General features: G+C 35.3%; 1 protein-coding gene across 1 annotated transcript in view; it reads right to left on the bottom strand.

Moving 5' to 3' along the window:
- LOC104981744 (dihydropyrimidine dehydrogenase [NADP(+)]-like) overlaps positions 1–19791 on the bottom strand; it is a 403416-nt gene that overhangs the window by 270225 nt on the left and 113400 nt on the right. Inside the window, exon 3 of the mRNA XM_010831007.1 lies at positions 18950–19032. Coding sequence (XP_010829309.1) covers positions 18950–19032 — 83 coding nt within the window. The remainder of the gene's footprint in view (positions 1–18949; positions 19033–19791) is intronic.

Below are 19791 nucleotides of genomic sequence, written 5' to 3'. Positions count from 1 at the left end.
AACGTGAGATAGCTGGATGGCATCACCGACTCGATGGACATGAGTTTGAGTGAACTCAGGAAGTTGGTGATGGTAGGGAGGCCTACATGCTGTGATTCATGGGGTCGCAAACAGTCGGACACGACTGAGCGACTGAACCAAACTGAACTGAATAGGCCCGGATGCCATGATCTCAGTATTCTGAATGTTGAGTTTTAAGCCAACTTTTTCACTCTCCTTTTTCACTTTTACCAAGAGACTCTGTAGTTCTTCTTCGTTTTCTGCCATAAGGGTTGTGTCATCTGCATATCTGAGGTTATTGATATTTCTCCCAGAAATCTTGATTCCAGCTTGTGCTTTATCCAGTCCAGCATTTCTCTTGATGTACTCTGCATATAAGTTAAATAGACACTGTGACAAAATACAGCCTTGACATACTCCTTTCCTGATTTTAAATCAGTCTGTTTTTCCATGTCCAGTTCTAACTGTTGTTTCCTGACCTGCATACAGGTTTCTCAAGAGGCCGGTCAGGTGGTCTGGTATTCCTATCTCTTTAAGAATTTTCCACAGTTTGTTGTGATTCACACAGTCAAAGGCTTTGGCATACTCAAAAAAGCAGAAATATGTATTTCTGGAACTCTCTTGCTTTTTCAATGATCCAAGGGATGTTGGCAATTTGATCTCTGGTTCCTCTGCCTTTCCTAAAACCATCTTGAATATCTGGAAGTTCAAGGTTCATGAACTGTTGAAGCCTGGCTTGGAGAATTTTGACCGTTACGTTGCTAGCGTGTGAGATGAGTTCAATTTTGAGGTAGTTTGAGCATTCTTTGGCATTGCCTTTCTTTGGGACTGGAATGAAAACTGACCTTTTCCAGTCGTGTGGCCACTGCTGATGTTTCCAAATTTTCTGGCACAATGAGTGCAGGACTTCCACAGCATCATCTTTTAGGATTTGAAATACCTCAACTGGATATCCATCACCTCCACAACTTTGTTCACAGTGATGCTCCTTAAGGCCCATGTGACTTGATATTACATAGTTCTTCAGGCACTCCGTCTATTAGATCTAATCCCTTGAATCTATTTCTCACTTCCACTGTATAACTGTAAGGGATTTGATTTAGGTCATACCTGAATAGTTAGTGGTGTTCCCTGCTTTCTTCAATTTAAGTTTGAATTTAGCAATAAGGAGTTCATGATCTGAGCCACAGTCAACTCCTGGTCTTGTTTTTGCTGACTGTATAGAGCTTCTCCATCTTTGGTTGCAAAGAATATAATCAATCCGATTTCAATATTGATCATCCGGTGATGTCCATGTGTAGAGTTTTCTCTTGTGTTGTTGGAAGAGGGTGTTTGCTATGACCAGTGTGTTCTCTTGGCAAAACTCTATTAGCCTTTGCCCTGCTTCATTCTGCACTCCAAGGCCAAATTTGCCTGTTACTCCAGGTGTTTCTTGACTTCCTCCTTTTGCATTCCAATCCCCTATAATGAAGAGGACATCTATTTTGGGTGTTTGTTCTAGAAGGTCTTTTAGGTCTTCACAGAACCATTCAACTTCAGCTTCTTCAGCAATCACTGGTCAGCACATAGACTCGGATTACTGTGATATGGAATGGTTTGCCTTGGAAACAAACAGAGATCATTCTGTCATTTTTGAGATTGCATCCAAGTACTACATTTCGGACTCTTTTGTTGACTATGATGGCTACTCCATTTCTTCTAAGGGATTCTTGCCCACAGTAGTAGATATAATGGTCATCTGAGTTAAATTCACCCACTCCAGTCCATTTTACTTTGCTGATTCCTAAACTGTTGATGTTCACTCTTGCCATCTCCTGTTTGACCACTTCCAATTGCCTCATTGGACTTCACTTCCATCACTGGTCACATCCAAAACTGGGTGTTGCTTTTGCTTTGGCTCCGTCTCTTCATTCTTTCTGTAGTTATTTCTCAACTGATCTCCAGTAGCATATTGGGCACCTACTGACCTGGAAAGTTTATCTTTCAGTCCTATCTTTTTGCCTTTTCACACTGTTCATGGGGTTCTCAAGGTAAGAATACTGAAGTGGTTTTCCCTTCCCTTCTCCAGTGGACCACATTTTGTTAAGTTTATGTTAAGGCTCACTATAATTCTAAGTGTAGATAGTCCTCATAAATCCTAATACCATTTAATTTCTAATCAAATATAAAGAGCTTGTAGTTACTAACTTAAATATGTTAATTTAAATAACAAATAAAAACACGATACACTGTATTTCAAGAATAGTAGTCAAAATCAGAAAATCATTGAGTATATAAACTGAAAGTTCATAAACCAAGGAAATCATCCCTTGCTGATGGTAGCTTGTTTTCTTATCAACAACCTTGTACTGTGACTATTTCTAGGTTTTTAGCTGCATCTCTTGCTCCTCATCTGGAGAAGAAAATGGCAACCCACTCCAGTATTCTTGCCTAGAGAGTACTGTGTGGACAGAGAAGCCTGGTGGGCTGCCGTCTATGGGGTCGCACAGAGATGGACACGACTGAAGCAACTTAGCATGCATGCATGTATTGAACATGACACTGAGCTATTTCACTTTCACTTTTCACTTTCATGCATTGGAGAAGGAAATGGCAACCCACTCCAGTGTTCTTGCCTGGAGAATCCCAGGGACCGGGGAGCCTGGTGGGCTGCCATCTCTGGGGTCGCACAGTGTCGGACACAACTGAAGTGGCTTAGCAGCAGCAGTAGCAGCAGCATGCATTGGAGGAGGAAATGGCAACCCACTCCAGTATTCTTGCCTGGAGAATCCCAGGGACGTAGGAGCCTGGTGGGCTGCCATCTATGCGGTCGCACAGTCAGACACAACTGAAGCGACTTAGCAGCAGCAGCATCTTGCTCCTCATCACTTAATCTTCCCTTATGATTTTAAAATTAATAAATACATGCTAATAATTTACCAAATTTTTATGTATATTACTGGATTCTATGTAAGCATTTTATAAAAGCCACCTCTTTTACTAGGAGACCTACCCCCAGGCACTGTTCTCTGAAAGCAGAGATTGAGTGTTCTCCCCTCAACTCTGGCACCCAGCCCACACTGGTTATTTGGCAGGCCCCATAATTAAAGTAATTTGAATAGCAAAGAACAGAAAAAGGTTGTCTACTTTTGTTTTTAAACATACATGATAACTACTAGCACTTCTGAGCACAACATAAACCTATAATGTGATAAGACTTTCAAAGATATTCAATTTGAATTATGCTACAAGGAGCAGGTGAGTGTGGCTCTGTGTGTGTGTGTGTGATGTGTATATATACATATATTGTGTGTGTGTTTAACATTTATATGTTTTCAAAATTTGAGGGTTTCTTTGCAAAGCCCATTTTAAAACATGAGTACTCTAACATTAACAGATCATCCTGGATTGAGTAAAATCCAAATAATCTACCATGTTACATACTTATGAAAATATAAAATATAAAACTTAGCTTAAGGAATTTATTCATAGCCTAAATAGACTGTTTAGAAATGTGTGTAAATATATATTTCTATGCATCATAATTAAAATGTATTTGTTGTTATATATAAGCAGACAAAAAAATAATAAGGCATTTAATAATTTAGCATGTATATATAATCTTAGTTTGCTCATTTAGCTATAAATTACTAATAGTATGCTTTAGTATTTATATAGTTAAAATATCTTTTGGGATAACTATATGATCTATAGAAATATATTTGATAAAAATACCTATTGTAATCCTTAAAAGCAAACAAATATTTTGGTGGAGTACTGAAAGAACAATCAATACTCTAAAATTTTAAATAAGCAGAATAACTCTAAAGAAATATAAATTGCAGAACAAGTTTTGAATTACTACCAAATAAAAATAGACTTTAATTTTAGTAGAATGACCCACTCTAAGGAATGATTCTCAGGTTTCAATTAATGGTTCTAACTGGTTCAAACTTGTTAACCAATCCTTTTTAAATTATTTAATATACTCTGTTCATATGAAATAATTTCATTATAATCATATGTCAAAACTAGTAATTTATTTCTTTACAATTAAAATTTTTCTTATCCTTGTTTCAATCTCAAAAAGAAGAAATCCAATTCCTCAAAAAGCTTTTTCATCCAAACTGTTTAAATTTCCACACAATTCTTAGCCCTGGGTGAGAAATGTCTGAAGCAATATTTCCTCACAGAATATGAAATTATAAACAACATCTAAGGGAATGAAGGAAGAAATGAAATATAGAGGAAAAATGTGACAATGACAAATATAATACCAGTAAGTAATTTAACCTTATTGTAAATCATTTTTCTTACCCATCTTAAAAAAAAAAAAAAAAAGATTATTCTAAACTCTCCTCAAAGATAGAGGGAGATACTGGCAAGATAATTGGTTTGTAAACACAGCACTGATATCGACTTTTATCACCTCTGTGGTCCAGTGATGACACCCATTTCCACTAAAACTTGATGGAAGTTGATAGAGAAGACTTCTAAATAAAATGATTACTAGTATTTTTTCTATTTGCTAGTCAAAGTATAGGCCCTTAAAATGGGAGAGAACTATAGGGCTAAAGTTAGGACATATACTAAATTAACTAAATTTCCTAGGAGATTTCTTGAAACATATTAGAAAGATTGAACCTTAAATATCAGGAGCATTTTTTAAAAAAAAACTGTTCAGAAATCCCATATAGCATCTCACTGAATCTTTGTGCATGAGAAGAAAAATATTCATTCATTATTTATTCATTATTTACTGATTTATTAAATAAATATTGATATTAAATTTTCAAATAAAGGCAGTTCGTCAGAGACTCCCATGGGTAGAAAACTTTATAAAGGAGTTAAATAGACCAAAAACACATCAAAATGAATATTTTCCAATAAATATCAAATATCATGTATGTACTTTAGTAGATGCCACGATTTATAAGAATTTATAAATTCTTAAATCACCCGTTTATAAGAATAACTGATAACTAAACTATCACAATGTTGTATTTTCATTGGTACCACGCTGTGGTTAACTAGTATCAAACTGGAGAGTAACATTATACTGTTTTATCATGTACATGGTTCTTCAACCACAAACATAACAAACGATGCTAACTGATTCAGTGGCATTGATACCAACGCCTCCTGTTGACTGCGTATTGGTGATTTTATAATTGCGATTGGCAATTTAATTCTTAATCATGCTTGTTTACTTGCAAGAGTAATCAGGAAATGTAATTTATTCAATTTCAAGGAACAGTTCAGAAATTGGGAAATATGACACCTCAGTAAATGTTCTAAGTAGTGCTTATTAATAAAACTGGAAGACTTTCATAGTGTTTTTAGTAACAGTCTACCAGAGAAAGTCACAAATTCATCACATATATACCAAACAATTCTTTGATATTAATTTAATTGATCTGTGTCAAGTTTGCTCTTAACCAGGGTTTGGTAAACTATGAATCATGGGACAGACACAGCTGGCTGCCAATTTCTGTAAATAAAATTTCATTAGACCACAGCCACAACAATGTAGCCACACCCGTCAGCTGACATATTGTCTATGTGGCTGCAAATGCAGTATATCAGCATACCTGAGTGGTTCTGACAGAGACCATTTGACCTAGAAATGCTGAAGGTATTTACTATCTGAACTTCTACATAAACTGTTTGCTTACTTCTGCTTTAGGCTATCAAATATCATGTTAACTGTTAACTAAAGCAACAAATTCAGAAAAGTAAATCTAACTTACTAGCTATCTTCACTAACTGTCAAATGGGATACTTCCTCGCCCCCTGAAAAAATAAAATCAACATAAACACTCCTAATGGATGGAATTTAGTATATATCACAATAATCTAGGGCTTCCCTAGTGGCTCAGATGGTAAAAGAATATGCCTGCAATGCAGGAGATCCAGGTTCAATCCCTGGGTTTGGAAGTTTCCCTGGAGAAGGGAATGGCAAACCACTCCAGTATTCTTGCCTGGAGAATTTGGACATAGGATCCTGGCGGGCTACAGTCCATGGGATCACAGAGTCAGACACAATAGCGACTAACACACACACATAATAATCTGGAGAAATAATAGATAAGAAAGGCAGAAATTTTCTTTTAAATGTAACGTGCTGATAAATGAGAAATAAGCAGAAAAACTAAATGCAATGTATGTCTTCTAGAAGAGAAGACTGATACAGAAAAAATACAGAATCAGCTACTGTGTTATAAACCCAAATTAATTAGAAATAGCAATAACAAAATAAACCAATGTACTTATAAACAATAATGAATTATCTATAAACCCATTCTATTACTCTTCTTAAGTTGTAGAAAATGCCAACTATAATTACAAAATATGTATTCAAAACATGTAAACCACTAATTTTCCCCTTGTAAAAGCCTGATTCAAAAAGCAATTTACTTTATGGTTTACTTAAGCTTTGCAACTACATTAAAATATGATAGTATATACACAACAGCTTGTTAACAAGATTATCATAACATTAAAATCATAATGTGGCACTTCAATTATGGATACTTAAAATTAAAGCTAATCCTCACAGTACCAATTTTTATCTCCTAAATAATTTTAGCTATTAACTGCTAATTCAAAGTCTGGATCTAAAACGGTACACATTCTAGAGTAAGACTTGGCTCTGTACTTTTCTTTGGCAGCAAAACAAAAGCTATATCCTTTCTTTCCAATCTTTAACACACAATCTTCTACTACTAAGGGAAAAATGCAATTTTTTTACTTTAGTTACGTACTATTTATTTATATTGTTGCTAAAGTTTTTATAAATAGTAACACTGAATATACTAATAACATATATTTTGTTTGGGTCTTATTATTCTAAATGTATCAAGTTGTCATAAAATAACAGTCAAAATACTAGTTTGATTTTTTTCTATAAATATTCCTTTTAACTAACTATTGTCTAGTACATCATAGGCACTAGGTTGAAAGAACCAGTGCTCAGACTAACATTATAATGCATTTTATAAATATATAATTGTATTAATCCATGTTTGATTTATTTGTGCTGCTGTTTCACAAAATTCATAATTGATTAGTACATAATCAGTATTTCTCACATTCAAGTTCTAAGTTCAAAGTAGAGAAAAATATTGTAAATCAACATAGTTCCTAATTCATATATCCCAATTGCTACCAAATCCATAAATAATCCACAGTATTAATATTAAGCATATATTTGATTTATTAAACATTAGTGAAAATTAATATAGAACATTCCTTCTATTCCCCATGAATGGTGAAAAAATTAAATTATCTAGCTCATCTAAAAGTGAACGACAAATCTTGCTTTTACTCATCCCTGGAGAGAATGAAAGTAACATTCTTAAGTTATACAGTTAACAGATAATATCCAATGTATGTGTGAGTGTGCATGCACATGTGCACATTTGCACACATATGTGTAAAGTGTGTGTATACATTTATATTCATATCACACAAATTAACTTAATTACATTGAATATATAATAAAATTCAATTAATTACATATTTTTATGCAATTCATCATTTTTCTAATGCCTAACATATTTATTAAGTTGCATTTCAATAATGCTTATCAAAGTAGTTGCATCACCAGTATCTAGAAAAAGTGATGATGTGCTTTTTGTCTTTATATTTTATAAAATCTACTATGTGCATATTAGAGTGTGTGCCTCTCTCTAACAGAAATGATAATTAGACAAGATATTCTCCTCTGCATGGAAGAAAAGAAGATACTCTTGTAACCTGATCATTGAGGGTGGGTGGGAGAGCTTTCCAAATATTACTGCTGATCCATTTAGTGGAAAAACACTTAGACAACTATAATTACCATAGGATCAAGAAATAGGATTAAAATAGAAAGTTTACACACTACCTCTGCATCCAGTTTCACAGGTCAAACTTTGCATATAGTTAAAACACACATACATACAAGGGCTTTTATAATTATGTTTAGTTTTGAAAACTTTGAAAACAAAAATACGTTACTGATACTAAATCATATGTAGCCACTGATATCACGATATAATGTACTCAGTATTTTAAACAATTTGTGTTTACTTTTCATGCCATTAAACAATCTGCTGATTGCATGAGAAGTATTTTAATAATTATTTCTCATTTTATTTTATATTTTTCTTCAATGCCACTTCAAATTTTCTCATGCCTTATTTTTGTTTTCCAAACTGCTCATTCAATTCACTCTTCATAAGTGTTTAGGCTGCCCGCTCTTCCCCCGCTCCTCTTTTCTTTTTACCATCATAGAAGAATTTCATTGAAACTTGCTATGCATACAACTGTAACTCTAACAGATATATCTGAAAAGCAAAGGGATCTCCAAATTTCAAATGCAATCACACCACAAGGTTTTCTTGACTGAGACAGGAAGATTTGGAAAGAGAACACCTGAAATTAATGGAAATGAGTACATATACATGAACATATATATATACAAACAAACACACATTTACACATATACAATATATGTACACATACACCCATGCCAACTTATCTGCAAGTGTAAGGTTAAGTTATTGCTGTTATTCAGTCACTAAATCGTGTCCAACTTTTTGTGATCCCATGGACTGCAGCACTCCAGCCTTCCCTGTCCACTATCTCCCAGCGCGGCTTAGTCATTCAGTCCTGTCTGACTCTTTGTGACCCTATGGACTGTAACCCACCAGACTCCTCTTGTCCATGGGAATTCTCCAGGCAAAAATACTGGAGGGGGTTGCCATGCCCTCCTCCAGAGGATCTTCTCAACACAGGGATTGAACCCAGGTCTTCCACACTGCAGGCAGTCCTCACTGTACTATCTCCCAGAGTTTGCTCAAAATAATGTCCTTAGTCTGTGGTGCCATTCAATCATCTCATCCTCCACCGCTCCCCTTCTCCTCTTTCCCTCAATCTTCCCCAGCATCAGGGGCTTTTCCAATGAGTCAGCTCTTTGCATCAGGTAGCCAAAATATTTCAGCTTCAACTTCAACATCAGTCCTTCCAATGAATATTCACAGTTGATCTCCTCTAGGATTGACTGGCTTGGTCTCCTTTTAATATTATCTTCAAATCTTATTCAGATGGACAAAATTACTCTAGTAACCAGATGGTCTTTTACTCCAATTCATTTAGAAATACCAGTTAAAGAAACAGTGTAGCTTGACCATTATGCTTAGCAAGGAGTGTAAAATTAATGTAAATAAAACAATAAGAAACTAAAACAATATCGAAGTACTAGGAGTAACACAACCCTTAGACCAGATGGCAAACAGCCTCAGTACCACTAAATATTAACCAGGAAATTAAATTAAAGTTGTTCTTTTAAACTAATACATCTAGAAGGGAAAAAGTGAAAAATACCTCTTTTTAATGTCTTTGAATCTCTCTTCAGACCTCACTCTTCAATGAAAAGTTTAGATTGCTATCTATATTCCTTCTACCTCTCAAAGTCTATGAGTCTAAAGTAAAGCAATAGCTTTAGAGGATTTTTACCTTTTGACTTAAATGATGTTTAGAATGTATCTCTTAAAATTATTCTCCTAATTTATACAGTTATACTTTCAGTTTTAACTCTGGATACATAAGTATACCTACAATTACTATTACAGACACCAGAAAAAAAGGCAAGAACATAAACTGTGCAACTCAACATCACCATCTAGTGACAGAATTCCTAACACGTGACAAAGCTAAGCAAAAAGGAATAGATTTCAGAGATATAATGCCCTGGTAGTTCATCTCTATAATAATGATCCAAACGTAATAGCTCTCACTGAATATGTTTGTCCAGCAAATAAAATACTAACCCCTAATTGGCAATGTCTGTACTCTAAAATGTAATGTATATTCTCACCATAGAGGTATAGCCATAGATCTCACCAATCTATATTTTTGTGCATTAAGTCATTGTCAGAAAGCTTCATACACTTTTTAACATTTTTTCTTAATGAGCTATATTCTATTTGTACCTTTTCTTTAAGATTTTGACACTCCATTTTCTCAAGTTATTCAACTTCAAATGCTTTCCAATTTCTTATTTCTACTATGCATGCCCACTACTGCCTCAGGAAGTAAAAAAAGGACAAAGAGATATTGTCTTTAAAAAATTCCCACTTTTCCCCTTCATATTTAGAATTTTTTACAGGAGCTAAGACAGGTGTAAAATATTATAGAAACCAAATCATTTTGGATGATAAGAGAGTTGATTGACCAAGATAAGGGAAAAAATGAAATAAAAATTGAGAATTTCACCTCTAAATCAACTATTATCATACTATAGAGATTTCACTTAGAGATGATACATTTTTTCTATCTTTAAAAAATTTTTATGTCATCATTTTTAAAAATCGTGTACAATATTTCCACACAGCCATGGAACTACAATGGACTCACTAAGTTAGGCAAAAAACATCCCTTCTGGTAGTGTTCTACACTCTACGGGCTTCCCAGGTGGACTGTCTCCTGCACTAACTCTCCCGTCAATGCAGGAGACAGAAGATATGAGGGTTCCATCCCTGGGTTGGGAAGATCCCCTGCAGGAGAGCATGGCAACTCGTCCAGTATTCTTTCTTGGAGAATCCCATGGACAGACGAGCCTGGCAGGCTATGGTTCATAGGGTCACAAAGAGTCGGACACAACTGAAGCAACTTACTTAGCACAGTATTCTACATTATAAAACCACACTGAAGTTTTCCAGTCAATTCCATTATGTACAACATGTACTTTCTTTGAAATAAGCACTATCCACCATTAAATGGAAATGATATATACAAACATTACAGTACTTTGTATCTTCATTTTCTAAATGTTTCATAAATGACAAAGCATTCTCTTCTACATTATTATTTTCTTCATATCACTTCTATTTTAATCCAACCTTACAAAAAAGTAAGATTTAATACATGCCTTTATCTAAAATCAAGTTTTGGAGTCTAAAATCTGATTTTGCCACTTATTGTAGTATTTTCATCTTACTTTATTCTTTTAATTTTTCATCTCTTAATTATTTTTCTAAATCATTCATAATATGCTCTGCTTATAGAAAACTCAGAACAGAAAGCTACACACCTGAAAAAAATGTAAGTCCACCACCCAGACACAGTAGCCATTTTACTACGTTTACTCCTATTTTTTCTCTTCATTTTTTTAATATTCAATAAAGATCATGTGCTACATCCAGTTTTGTTTCCTGGCATTTTTCACAAAACATTATAACATGAAGATTCTTCGGTCACTAAAAATCACTCTCCTAAAGATCATTTTAATATCTTTATATATTATATATATATCTATAGATATATAGATATAACTAAATATGCCACAATTTACCACTATGTATATAATTTATGATATATCATATATATGAATATATTCTAGAAACTTCATTTTCTGCATTTTCTTATTTATTTCCTTAATAGTAGACAATTAGGTTTAGCTAATTGTTTAAATTTGTTACTTATAGTTTGAGGAATAGTTTCAGATTGCCCATAATTTCTTTTTTTTAATTTTATTTTTTAACTTTACAATATTGTATTGGTTTTGCCATATATCAACATGAATCCGCCACAGGTATACACAGTTTCTATGTCTTGTGCATAGCATATTTCACAAAGTTAAATTTATGTGAAAGGGGGGATGCTTGTTTCAAGGTTCTTACTGCTTATTGGTATACTCCTTTCCTTCAGTGCACAAGTAATTTCAACTCTTTCTGAGCTCTGAGAATGGGACAATGACTCTTATCACTCCATCTCCAGCACTCAAAATCTCATCTGCACTGAACTGCAGTAATGTCAATAACCAAGAAATTAGTACTTTTAAATGTTAATTTATATTTTGCTTGCCATTACAGTTGATTATTTTAAGGGTTTCTTAATCATACTCTGCCAATTAAGCACTGATCTCCTAAATCTTTTTGAATCTCTTACACACTTGGCAATACAGAACACTGATGTCTTTAAATTTTTGTATTTTTCCATCTACAGAAGCTCTTTCAATGTAATCAAAGCTTGGTTATTTCCCAACTTTTTAGATTATTATTTCTTTTCCCATCCAAACCTCTGAGATAGTCTCTTATATAGTTCATTGGACTTTGGCTATCTCATTTATTTCCTTTAGCTCTTTAATATACATGAAACTTCCTTTAACAGCTAGCTGTGAGGTGAAAATATAAGGTGATTTGTTTTTCTAAAGAGCCAAATAACTGGCTCTTGGACCATCTGCTGAGTGATTCCACATGTCCTGGATGATTGGGGTGGTCTAATATAACTACCTCATGCGTTCTTCAAAGAATAGGTAATACACAAAAAAACATCACAAATGTCCATCTTTATCTTAAAACTGACCACCTTACTAAATTCTTTTATGAATTTCTAGAGTGTTTTTGTTGTTAATTCTATAGAGATGTCTACATAACATATAAATCATGCCTTCAGAGAGTAATAGTCACCTTGTCTCCTCCTTATCTTATTTGTTAATTTGGGTTTTATATCCATTATTATGTTCTGGATCTACTTTTACTCTTCATTTTTTGAGAGAGAATGTGTGTGATGTGTAGGTGTGATATGTGTGAACATGGTTTAGCCTTTCCCTAGACTTTCCTTTGTTGATAATTCCATCATTGAGAGAAAGATGAATGTCATGTTAGCAATACAAAAACATTCTTCCAGGACAATGCTGTCCAAACCAGAGCCGCTAACCACATGCAACAATTTGCATTTAAAATAATAAAAATTAAATTAAATTGAATTTTCAGTTACACTAGCCACAGTTCAAATGCTCAGTAACCACACAGGGCCAGTGGTGGTCATAATGAACAGTCGAGGGTATTTTTTAACTGAGGCAGTCTTTTACTCCAGTTAGCAGAAAGTTCTACTGAGTGGCACTGCTCTAGATGTATCCGGGAGCCACAGAACATGGGGCAAGAATGCCACCATCCTTTGTGTCTCAGGCACATCACACTATAGGAGAAGGTTATTTAAAATTTTTAAATCTGAAAATACATTTCTCTCTGAAACATTTTCCTAAACCAAGTATTTCATTAGGCATCTGGTTAGACTTGCCTCCTTTCTGATTCAGTGCACTATTGTTGGAAATCAGATGCTTTCCTATGGCTACAAATATCAAAATATTTAACAAATCCCAGTCCTCAATCTCTAGTCTTTTTCCTGAGTGGCAGAGTTGTCTATTCTCTTGCCTACTGCACATGTGCACATGGGTTTGCCACAGCTATCTCAAATTCATCTGAAAAACAAAATCATCTTACTTTATCCTTCTTTTCTCTCTCCCTATCTCAATTAATGTATATCCAAATACTCAAACACATTTGAGTTTAAACATATACAGTTCTACATGTAAAGTATAACTCAATAAAACTGGAAGGGAAAAGAAAACAGGTGAATACAAAATCAAAAAACTTTTTTCGACTTGCCCTTGATAAATGTCCTTATTCTTACTTTTAATCTTTATAAAAAATTCAACAAACAATTTTTAAGTACCTACTATATGCTAATACTATGGTAAGGCTAAGAATAAAAAGGAGGGCAAAATAGCAATTCTCCTACCCTCATGGGCTCTACTATCTAGTAGGATACTCAAGTAAATTAGACTTTATTCTGCAAGCATAGGAAAACTTTAAAAGGCTGTAAACAGAGCAACACTGATTAAACCAAGTTTATGGTTTTTGTGGCTATTAAATCACAAAGTTTCATCAGATCTACCTTCTAAATATTTCTAATTTTCTCAAAGACACTCCCCCTCTGTGAACTGCTGCCCCCTTCTAACCTTTATATTAGTGGTGTCACTGATTGCTCTCTCTCCCCCTCTTCACTGTACCCTCTATTTTGCCGCCAAAACAAGCTTTTAAATTATTTTTTTCCATTCTGAGTATGAGTTAAAACCTAATCTAAAACCTAGACTGTAGCCTCTTCTGCTTTTTAAATAGTCGGCGATAGGTCCTTGCGCCCAGGATTCGATCCTCACATCTGGAACCAGGAAGAAGTCTAGGAGAGGTCCTCAAAAATTGCTCAGCTGTGACACTGATGAAAGAACAGGTCCAAGACCGCATGGCAAAGACTGGCCACAGAGAGAATTGGATGAGGTGACAGAGTATTGACTGAGGGCAGAGACCTCACTTGTTTGTTCTGAGCTTATAAGCAGCAGAACCTTAAACAAGGGGCTATTCAATAATACCCGAACACAGCATCTACAAGATGTCAAATGTCACATACAGTCCAGTTTTGCTCCAACATTTCCAGGCTAGACACACTCAGAAGGAGGGTACCATTGTAGGTGCTCAAAGCCCACCAAGGGCTGCTGCAGAAGTAAAGTTAGTGAGAAAAAAAGAATGCTCCACAGCCAAGCTATGCCATACCAATGGGCCACGAGGGAAACTGCCATGGAATTTTGGCTACAGGAAAACAACTCAAGTACTGGGGCTCTGAGTCTTCACATCATTTGATTTTTGTATCTGTCTCCCCGACTAGGCCATTAGTTGCTTGGGGCAGAGACTCTCTAATTTATATCTGTAACCCCATTATCTGGTATATTACTAAAACCCAATAAATGTTAATTAAATAATGAATGATTGACTCTATCCCCACATTGTATTTTCTCATCCTATTCAAATTCTGAAAAGCTGTAAAATGATCTTCATACTTTTTAATCTTGTCACCACCTTTGTTAAAAACCCCAATCTGCTGCTGCTGTGTCTGTGCTGTCGTATCTGACTCTTTGCGACCACATGAACTGTAGTGCACCAGGTTCCTCTGTCCATATGATTTCCCAGGCAAGAACACTGGAGTGGGTTACCATTTCCTCCTCTAAGGGATATTCCCAACCCAGGGATCAGACCCATGTCTCCTGAGTCTCCTGCACTGGCAGGCAGATACTTTACCACTGAGCTACCTGCTGCTGCTGCTGCTGCTGCTAAGCTGCTTCAGTCGTGTCCGACTCTATGGGACCCCATAGACGGCAGCCCACCAGGCTCCCCCGTCCCTGGGATTCTCCAGGCAAGAACACTGGAGTGGGTTGCCATTTCCTTCTCCAATGCATGAAAGTGAAAAGTGAAAGGGAAGTCGCTCAGTCGTGTCCGACTCTTCATGACCCTATGGACTGCAGCCCACCAGGCTCCTTCATCCATGGGATTTTCCAGGCAAGAGTACAGGAGTGGGTTGCCATTGCCTTCTCCTCAGTTCAGTTCAGTTCAGTCACTCAGTTGTGTCCAACTCTTTGCAAACCCATGAATCTCAGCATACCAGGCCTCCCTGTCCCTCACCAACTCCCAGAGTTTACCCAAACTCATGTCTATCGAGTCGGTGATACCATCCAGCCATCTCATCTTCTGTCATCCCCTTGTCCTCCTGCCCCCTATCCCTCCCAACATCAGGGTCTTTTCCAATGAGTCAACTCTTCACATCAGGTGGCCAAAGTACTGGAGTTTCAGCTTCAGCATCAGTCCTTCCAATGAACACCCAGAACTGATCTCTTTTAGGATGGACTGGTTGGATCTAGGAAGCCCCCAAACCACAATTTTGCCCGTAAGTAATTTAAACCATCTATCCTGGAAAGCTGCGGTCTTGGAGAAGACTCTTGACAGTCCCTTGGACTGCAAAGAGATCCAACCAGTCCATTCTAAAGGATATCAGTCCTGAGTGTTCTTTGGAAGGAATGATGCTAAAGCTGAAGCTCTAGTACTTTGGCCACCTCATGCAAAGAGTTGACTCATTGGAAAAGACTCTGATGCTGGGAGGGATTGTGGGCAGAAGGGGACAACAGAGGATGGCATCACCGACTCGATGGACATGAGTTTGAGTAAACTCTGGGAGTTGGTGATGGACAGGGAGGCCTGGTGTGCTGCTATTCATGGGGTCGCGGAGAGTCAGACACGACTGAACGACTGAACTGAACTGAACTGAACTGATCCTGGAAAGCTAGACTCTATGTTACTGACCGCTAAAGTGAAAGTGAAGTCACTCAGCCCTGTCTGACTCTTTGGGGCCCCATGGACTGTAGCCTACCAGGCTCTTCTGTCCATGGGATTTTCCAGCCAAGAGTACTGGAGTGGGCTGCCATTTCCTTCTCCAGGGGATCTTCCCAACCCAGGTATAGAACCCTGGTCTTCTGCATTGCAGACAGATGCTTTACCGTCTGAGCCACCAGGGAAGCCTGACTTCCAGGATATGGTAACAAACACATTTTCAACCAGAGTCCTGAGGCCAACCCCTGAGGTAACTGAAATTTTTGCCAAATTATTCATACTTGTTTCCCAGAGCCCCCTGCCCCCGACTCATACTCTGAGATTCTAAATCGTTCCCATCAATCCTGCCAAACTTGTAAATGCTTTATTTATATCCAAGGATTCTTGGCATATAAGGAGAGACATTACAGACCAAATACTGCTGCCTATATGAGTTTTGCAGGAAAACATATTCAAAAAAGCTCAAAAAAAATTTGCTTTACATCAGACCACTTTACCGTTCTTGAAATACATCTTGCACCTGCAGCTCAGTGCCTCTGCTCAATACTTTTCCCTCTAGCTACAAACTTGGCCATCTTCAAGGCCTAGATCAAGTTTCTTACATTTTCCATGGTTTTGTTTGATTTGACACCCTTCATGTAAGACAAAAAGTGATCACAGATGAGAGAACAATTAATTTTTTGCCCCTGGATGCATTCTCCTCATATTCTATTTGTCATATAACATTATAACTTTTTGTTTAGAGGCTTCCAGAATCTTCCCATATAAAGAATGAGCTCCTGCTGGATTTTCTAAAGGCAAAACCCAAAAATTTTTGAAAAGTGCTAGCTCCACAGTATGCTATATTATTGAATGTTTTTGGTAACTAGATTATTTAATTTTGCTTAGCAAATCTAAACATTATGAGTGTGAGTGTATGTGTGTGTAAAATATGCTGCCTATGTAAATAAAGTACATTACACAGCCATATATTAAATACTGATTCACCCAGACTATTGCTTTATCTCATAGCATGGGTGGTTGAGAGGTTACTCCAATCAGGTAATACTTGTTTTTCTCACTAGTTCATCTCTACTTTTTAAAAAGCAGAATATCCTGGTATTTCCTAAAATGACAAGTATTACAAAATTTGGCAGAATTTAATCATCTCTTCAAATGCAGTTCTCCCATACTTCATTCTGTTTTTTTTTCCTTGATGACAAATTTTCTGTACTAATTACATGTCCTTTCCTTGTTCATCGTATTTCCCTCACTCACATCCATTTTTCATTCACAATGCCCCTTTGCAATTTTTTCTATGTTTTTGGCCTTTTATTCAAAGCTTCAGAATTGGCATTCTCTTTGTCTTCCAGTGGGTCTGTGTGCTTACTTCAAACCGAACAGAAATAAAAACACATAGAGTAACTGTAATGTTCTAAATAAATACTGATGTTATGCTTATTATATTCAAAGTTATTATAATAAATATTTATAAAAATGATGCTTTCAATGTATACCTGAGGTAGTTTTATATAGAGGATAAAGAATATATTGAAAAATAGCAGTTCAGTCACAACTCCTGCCTTGGCCTTTTCCACATGTATTTTACTCTTTATTTTTAAATTACTATTTTCAATAACTTTAACTTTCTTAGAATGTCCAACTACATTCTATATACATACAAATTCTCTATTGTGAACTCAGTTTTATTTTTCCCCCTTTTTTATTAGTAAAGACATTAACAATAAAATAGGCTCACTTGCTCCAGCTGGTAATTTCTCAGTACTAGTAATATATTATTCCTCTTTTTGTGACATCATAATCATCTATATAGAAGTACCATGTATCTTTGTGTAGAAGCTACTGTTTCCATTAAATTTAATTACCTCCCCCTGTGGTTTTAAATAGAAGTGGCTTCAAAATGAGGGCAGCTTCTATTAAATTTAATTACTTTCCCCTGCTGCTTGCGTGGTAAAAGAGAGGTCACTAAATGAGAGCAGCTTCTAGACTAAAGTATATGGTAACTGTGTGCCAGCAATAACAAAATTGTACCCAAACTACCATTCTAGGGAGTTTCATAGGTTTTATCCTTTCTGCTATTTAAAATACTTTCTTTTGCCTTGAGTTAAGCCCCTAATATAATGAGCAATGATAGGAGGAGATATATTTTAAAAACCAATTTTAGTTTCACAGGCTAATTCAAGGTAAATATACTATTTCTATACAAATATATAGAAATCTTTCAGTGGAAATTATTCCACTCCAAGATTCAAGCTCAGAACTTTTAAGATTAACATCATTTGCTGTCGTTTCTCCAGCTGTAAGGATGCTAAGTTTTATTCTTCACACATTTTCAATGTCTAGTAAAAGCCTTCATTGATTCTGATCAGATGGATTTGAAGACTGCTTCCTAAAAGTTATTAAAAAGGTATTAAGTTTGGGGAGATTTCAGAAAAACATTCAGAAATAGGAATGTTAAAAAGAAAAAAAAATCAGGTTCATTACAGACTGTTGTATTTGAAAAAAGTTAATCTGTATGCTTTATAACAGTATAAAATTGTACATTGGTTTAAAAATACTATGGTATAATCCTATAAAATCTAATAGAATATGAAATTTTAAATATCTCTTTTTTAATTAAATATTAATTAGGAGAAAATTCTACTCAGTTAAAACACCATTGTACTATTTATTTTTTATACAAGCAGAATGCAGATGAACAATATTCCAATTCAATCACACAGTTTAGTATAAATATAAAACAAGACACCCCTTAAGCATTTTAAGTAACAAATTAAACATTTACATTTTTTACTGTGCACTGAGGCTTAACATTTATGCTGCTTCAAAACCAAAGTAGAGCCTCAAGGGAAGTCTCTCCACTGACAAATTAATACCTTAGAGAACAGAGCTGAATGGTGGCAATGAACTCATTTGTTCCCCCAATAATGAAGAATGACTTTTTCTTTACCACATCTGTGACTGTTGCTATGGTGACTCAGACTTACCTCATTGCTTCTCGGAGAGCTCCTCGCTCACCAAGAGTCGTGTGCTTGATGTCATCAAAATTATTCTCCAGCTTCTCGCAATTCTGTAACATATTAGAAAAATGCATTAGTCCTCTAACATCCAGAGATAAAATTATATCTATGCAATTATGTAAACATATAATTGATTATATTGATTATGGACTCAAAAAATATGTACACCACTTTAATTGGGTAGGATTCATTAAAATTGACAGTGTGAATTCAACAGTAACAAAATAAAAACGTCTTATGATACAGCTGTCACAGAATTCGTCTTATCAATTTTTGAGAACTGGCTAAATAGGAGAAATGAATATTACATAAAAGTAGTACAACTTCTAGAGTTTTGAAGTTAAAAAATTAGTTCTCTAAAATAATCTAAGTATATCAAAACCAACTGTAATTTAAAAGAAAGCCAATAAAGTTTGAAATCATATTAAACTGGATATGATAAATACTCAGTTCTAAAAATATTAGTATTTACTGAAAACAGAAAGATAAAGCCCAAGCATAATATAATAATAAAGTTCAAACATTTTGAAATCAAAAAATTTTAAATTGATCTTTAAATAACACAAATACAAACTGTTCACAAATATACATATGTACATATATTTGAAAATAAGTCCAATCATTAAAATCAAGTGACACAGTATCAAGCTCTTAGCAATACTGACTGAATTTTTTAACAGATTTTTAAAAATTTTAATAATATTTTTATATGTAAAAGTAACTTAATCTCACATGATCCTAATAAGCTATGAGAACATAACGTACAAGATTAAATTTTAGCCTAAAAAGTGCATCCATATGAATCTTTG

This window comes from Bison bison, unplaced genomic scaffold (genome assembly GCF_000754665.1).
Source record: "Bison bison bison isolate TAMUID 2011002044 unplaced genomic scaffold, Bison_UMD1.0 scf7180017864519, whole genome shotgun sequence".
Lineage (NCBI taxonomy): Eukaryota > Metazoa > Chordata > Mammalia > Artiodactyla > Bovidae > Bison > Bison bison.
The sequence above is the reverse complement of the archived record's forward strand: the minus strand, read 5'-3'. Positions and strand labels throughout refer to the sequence as shown.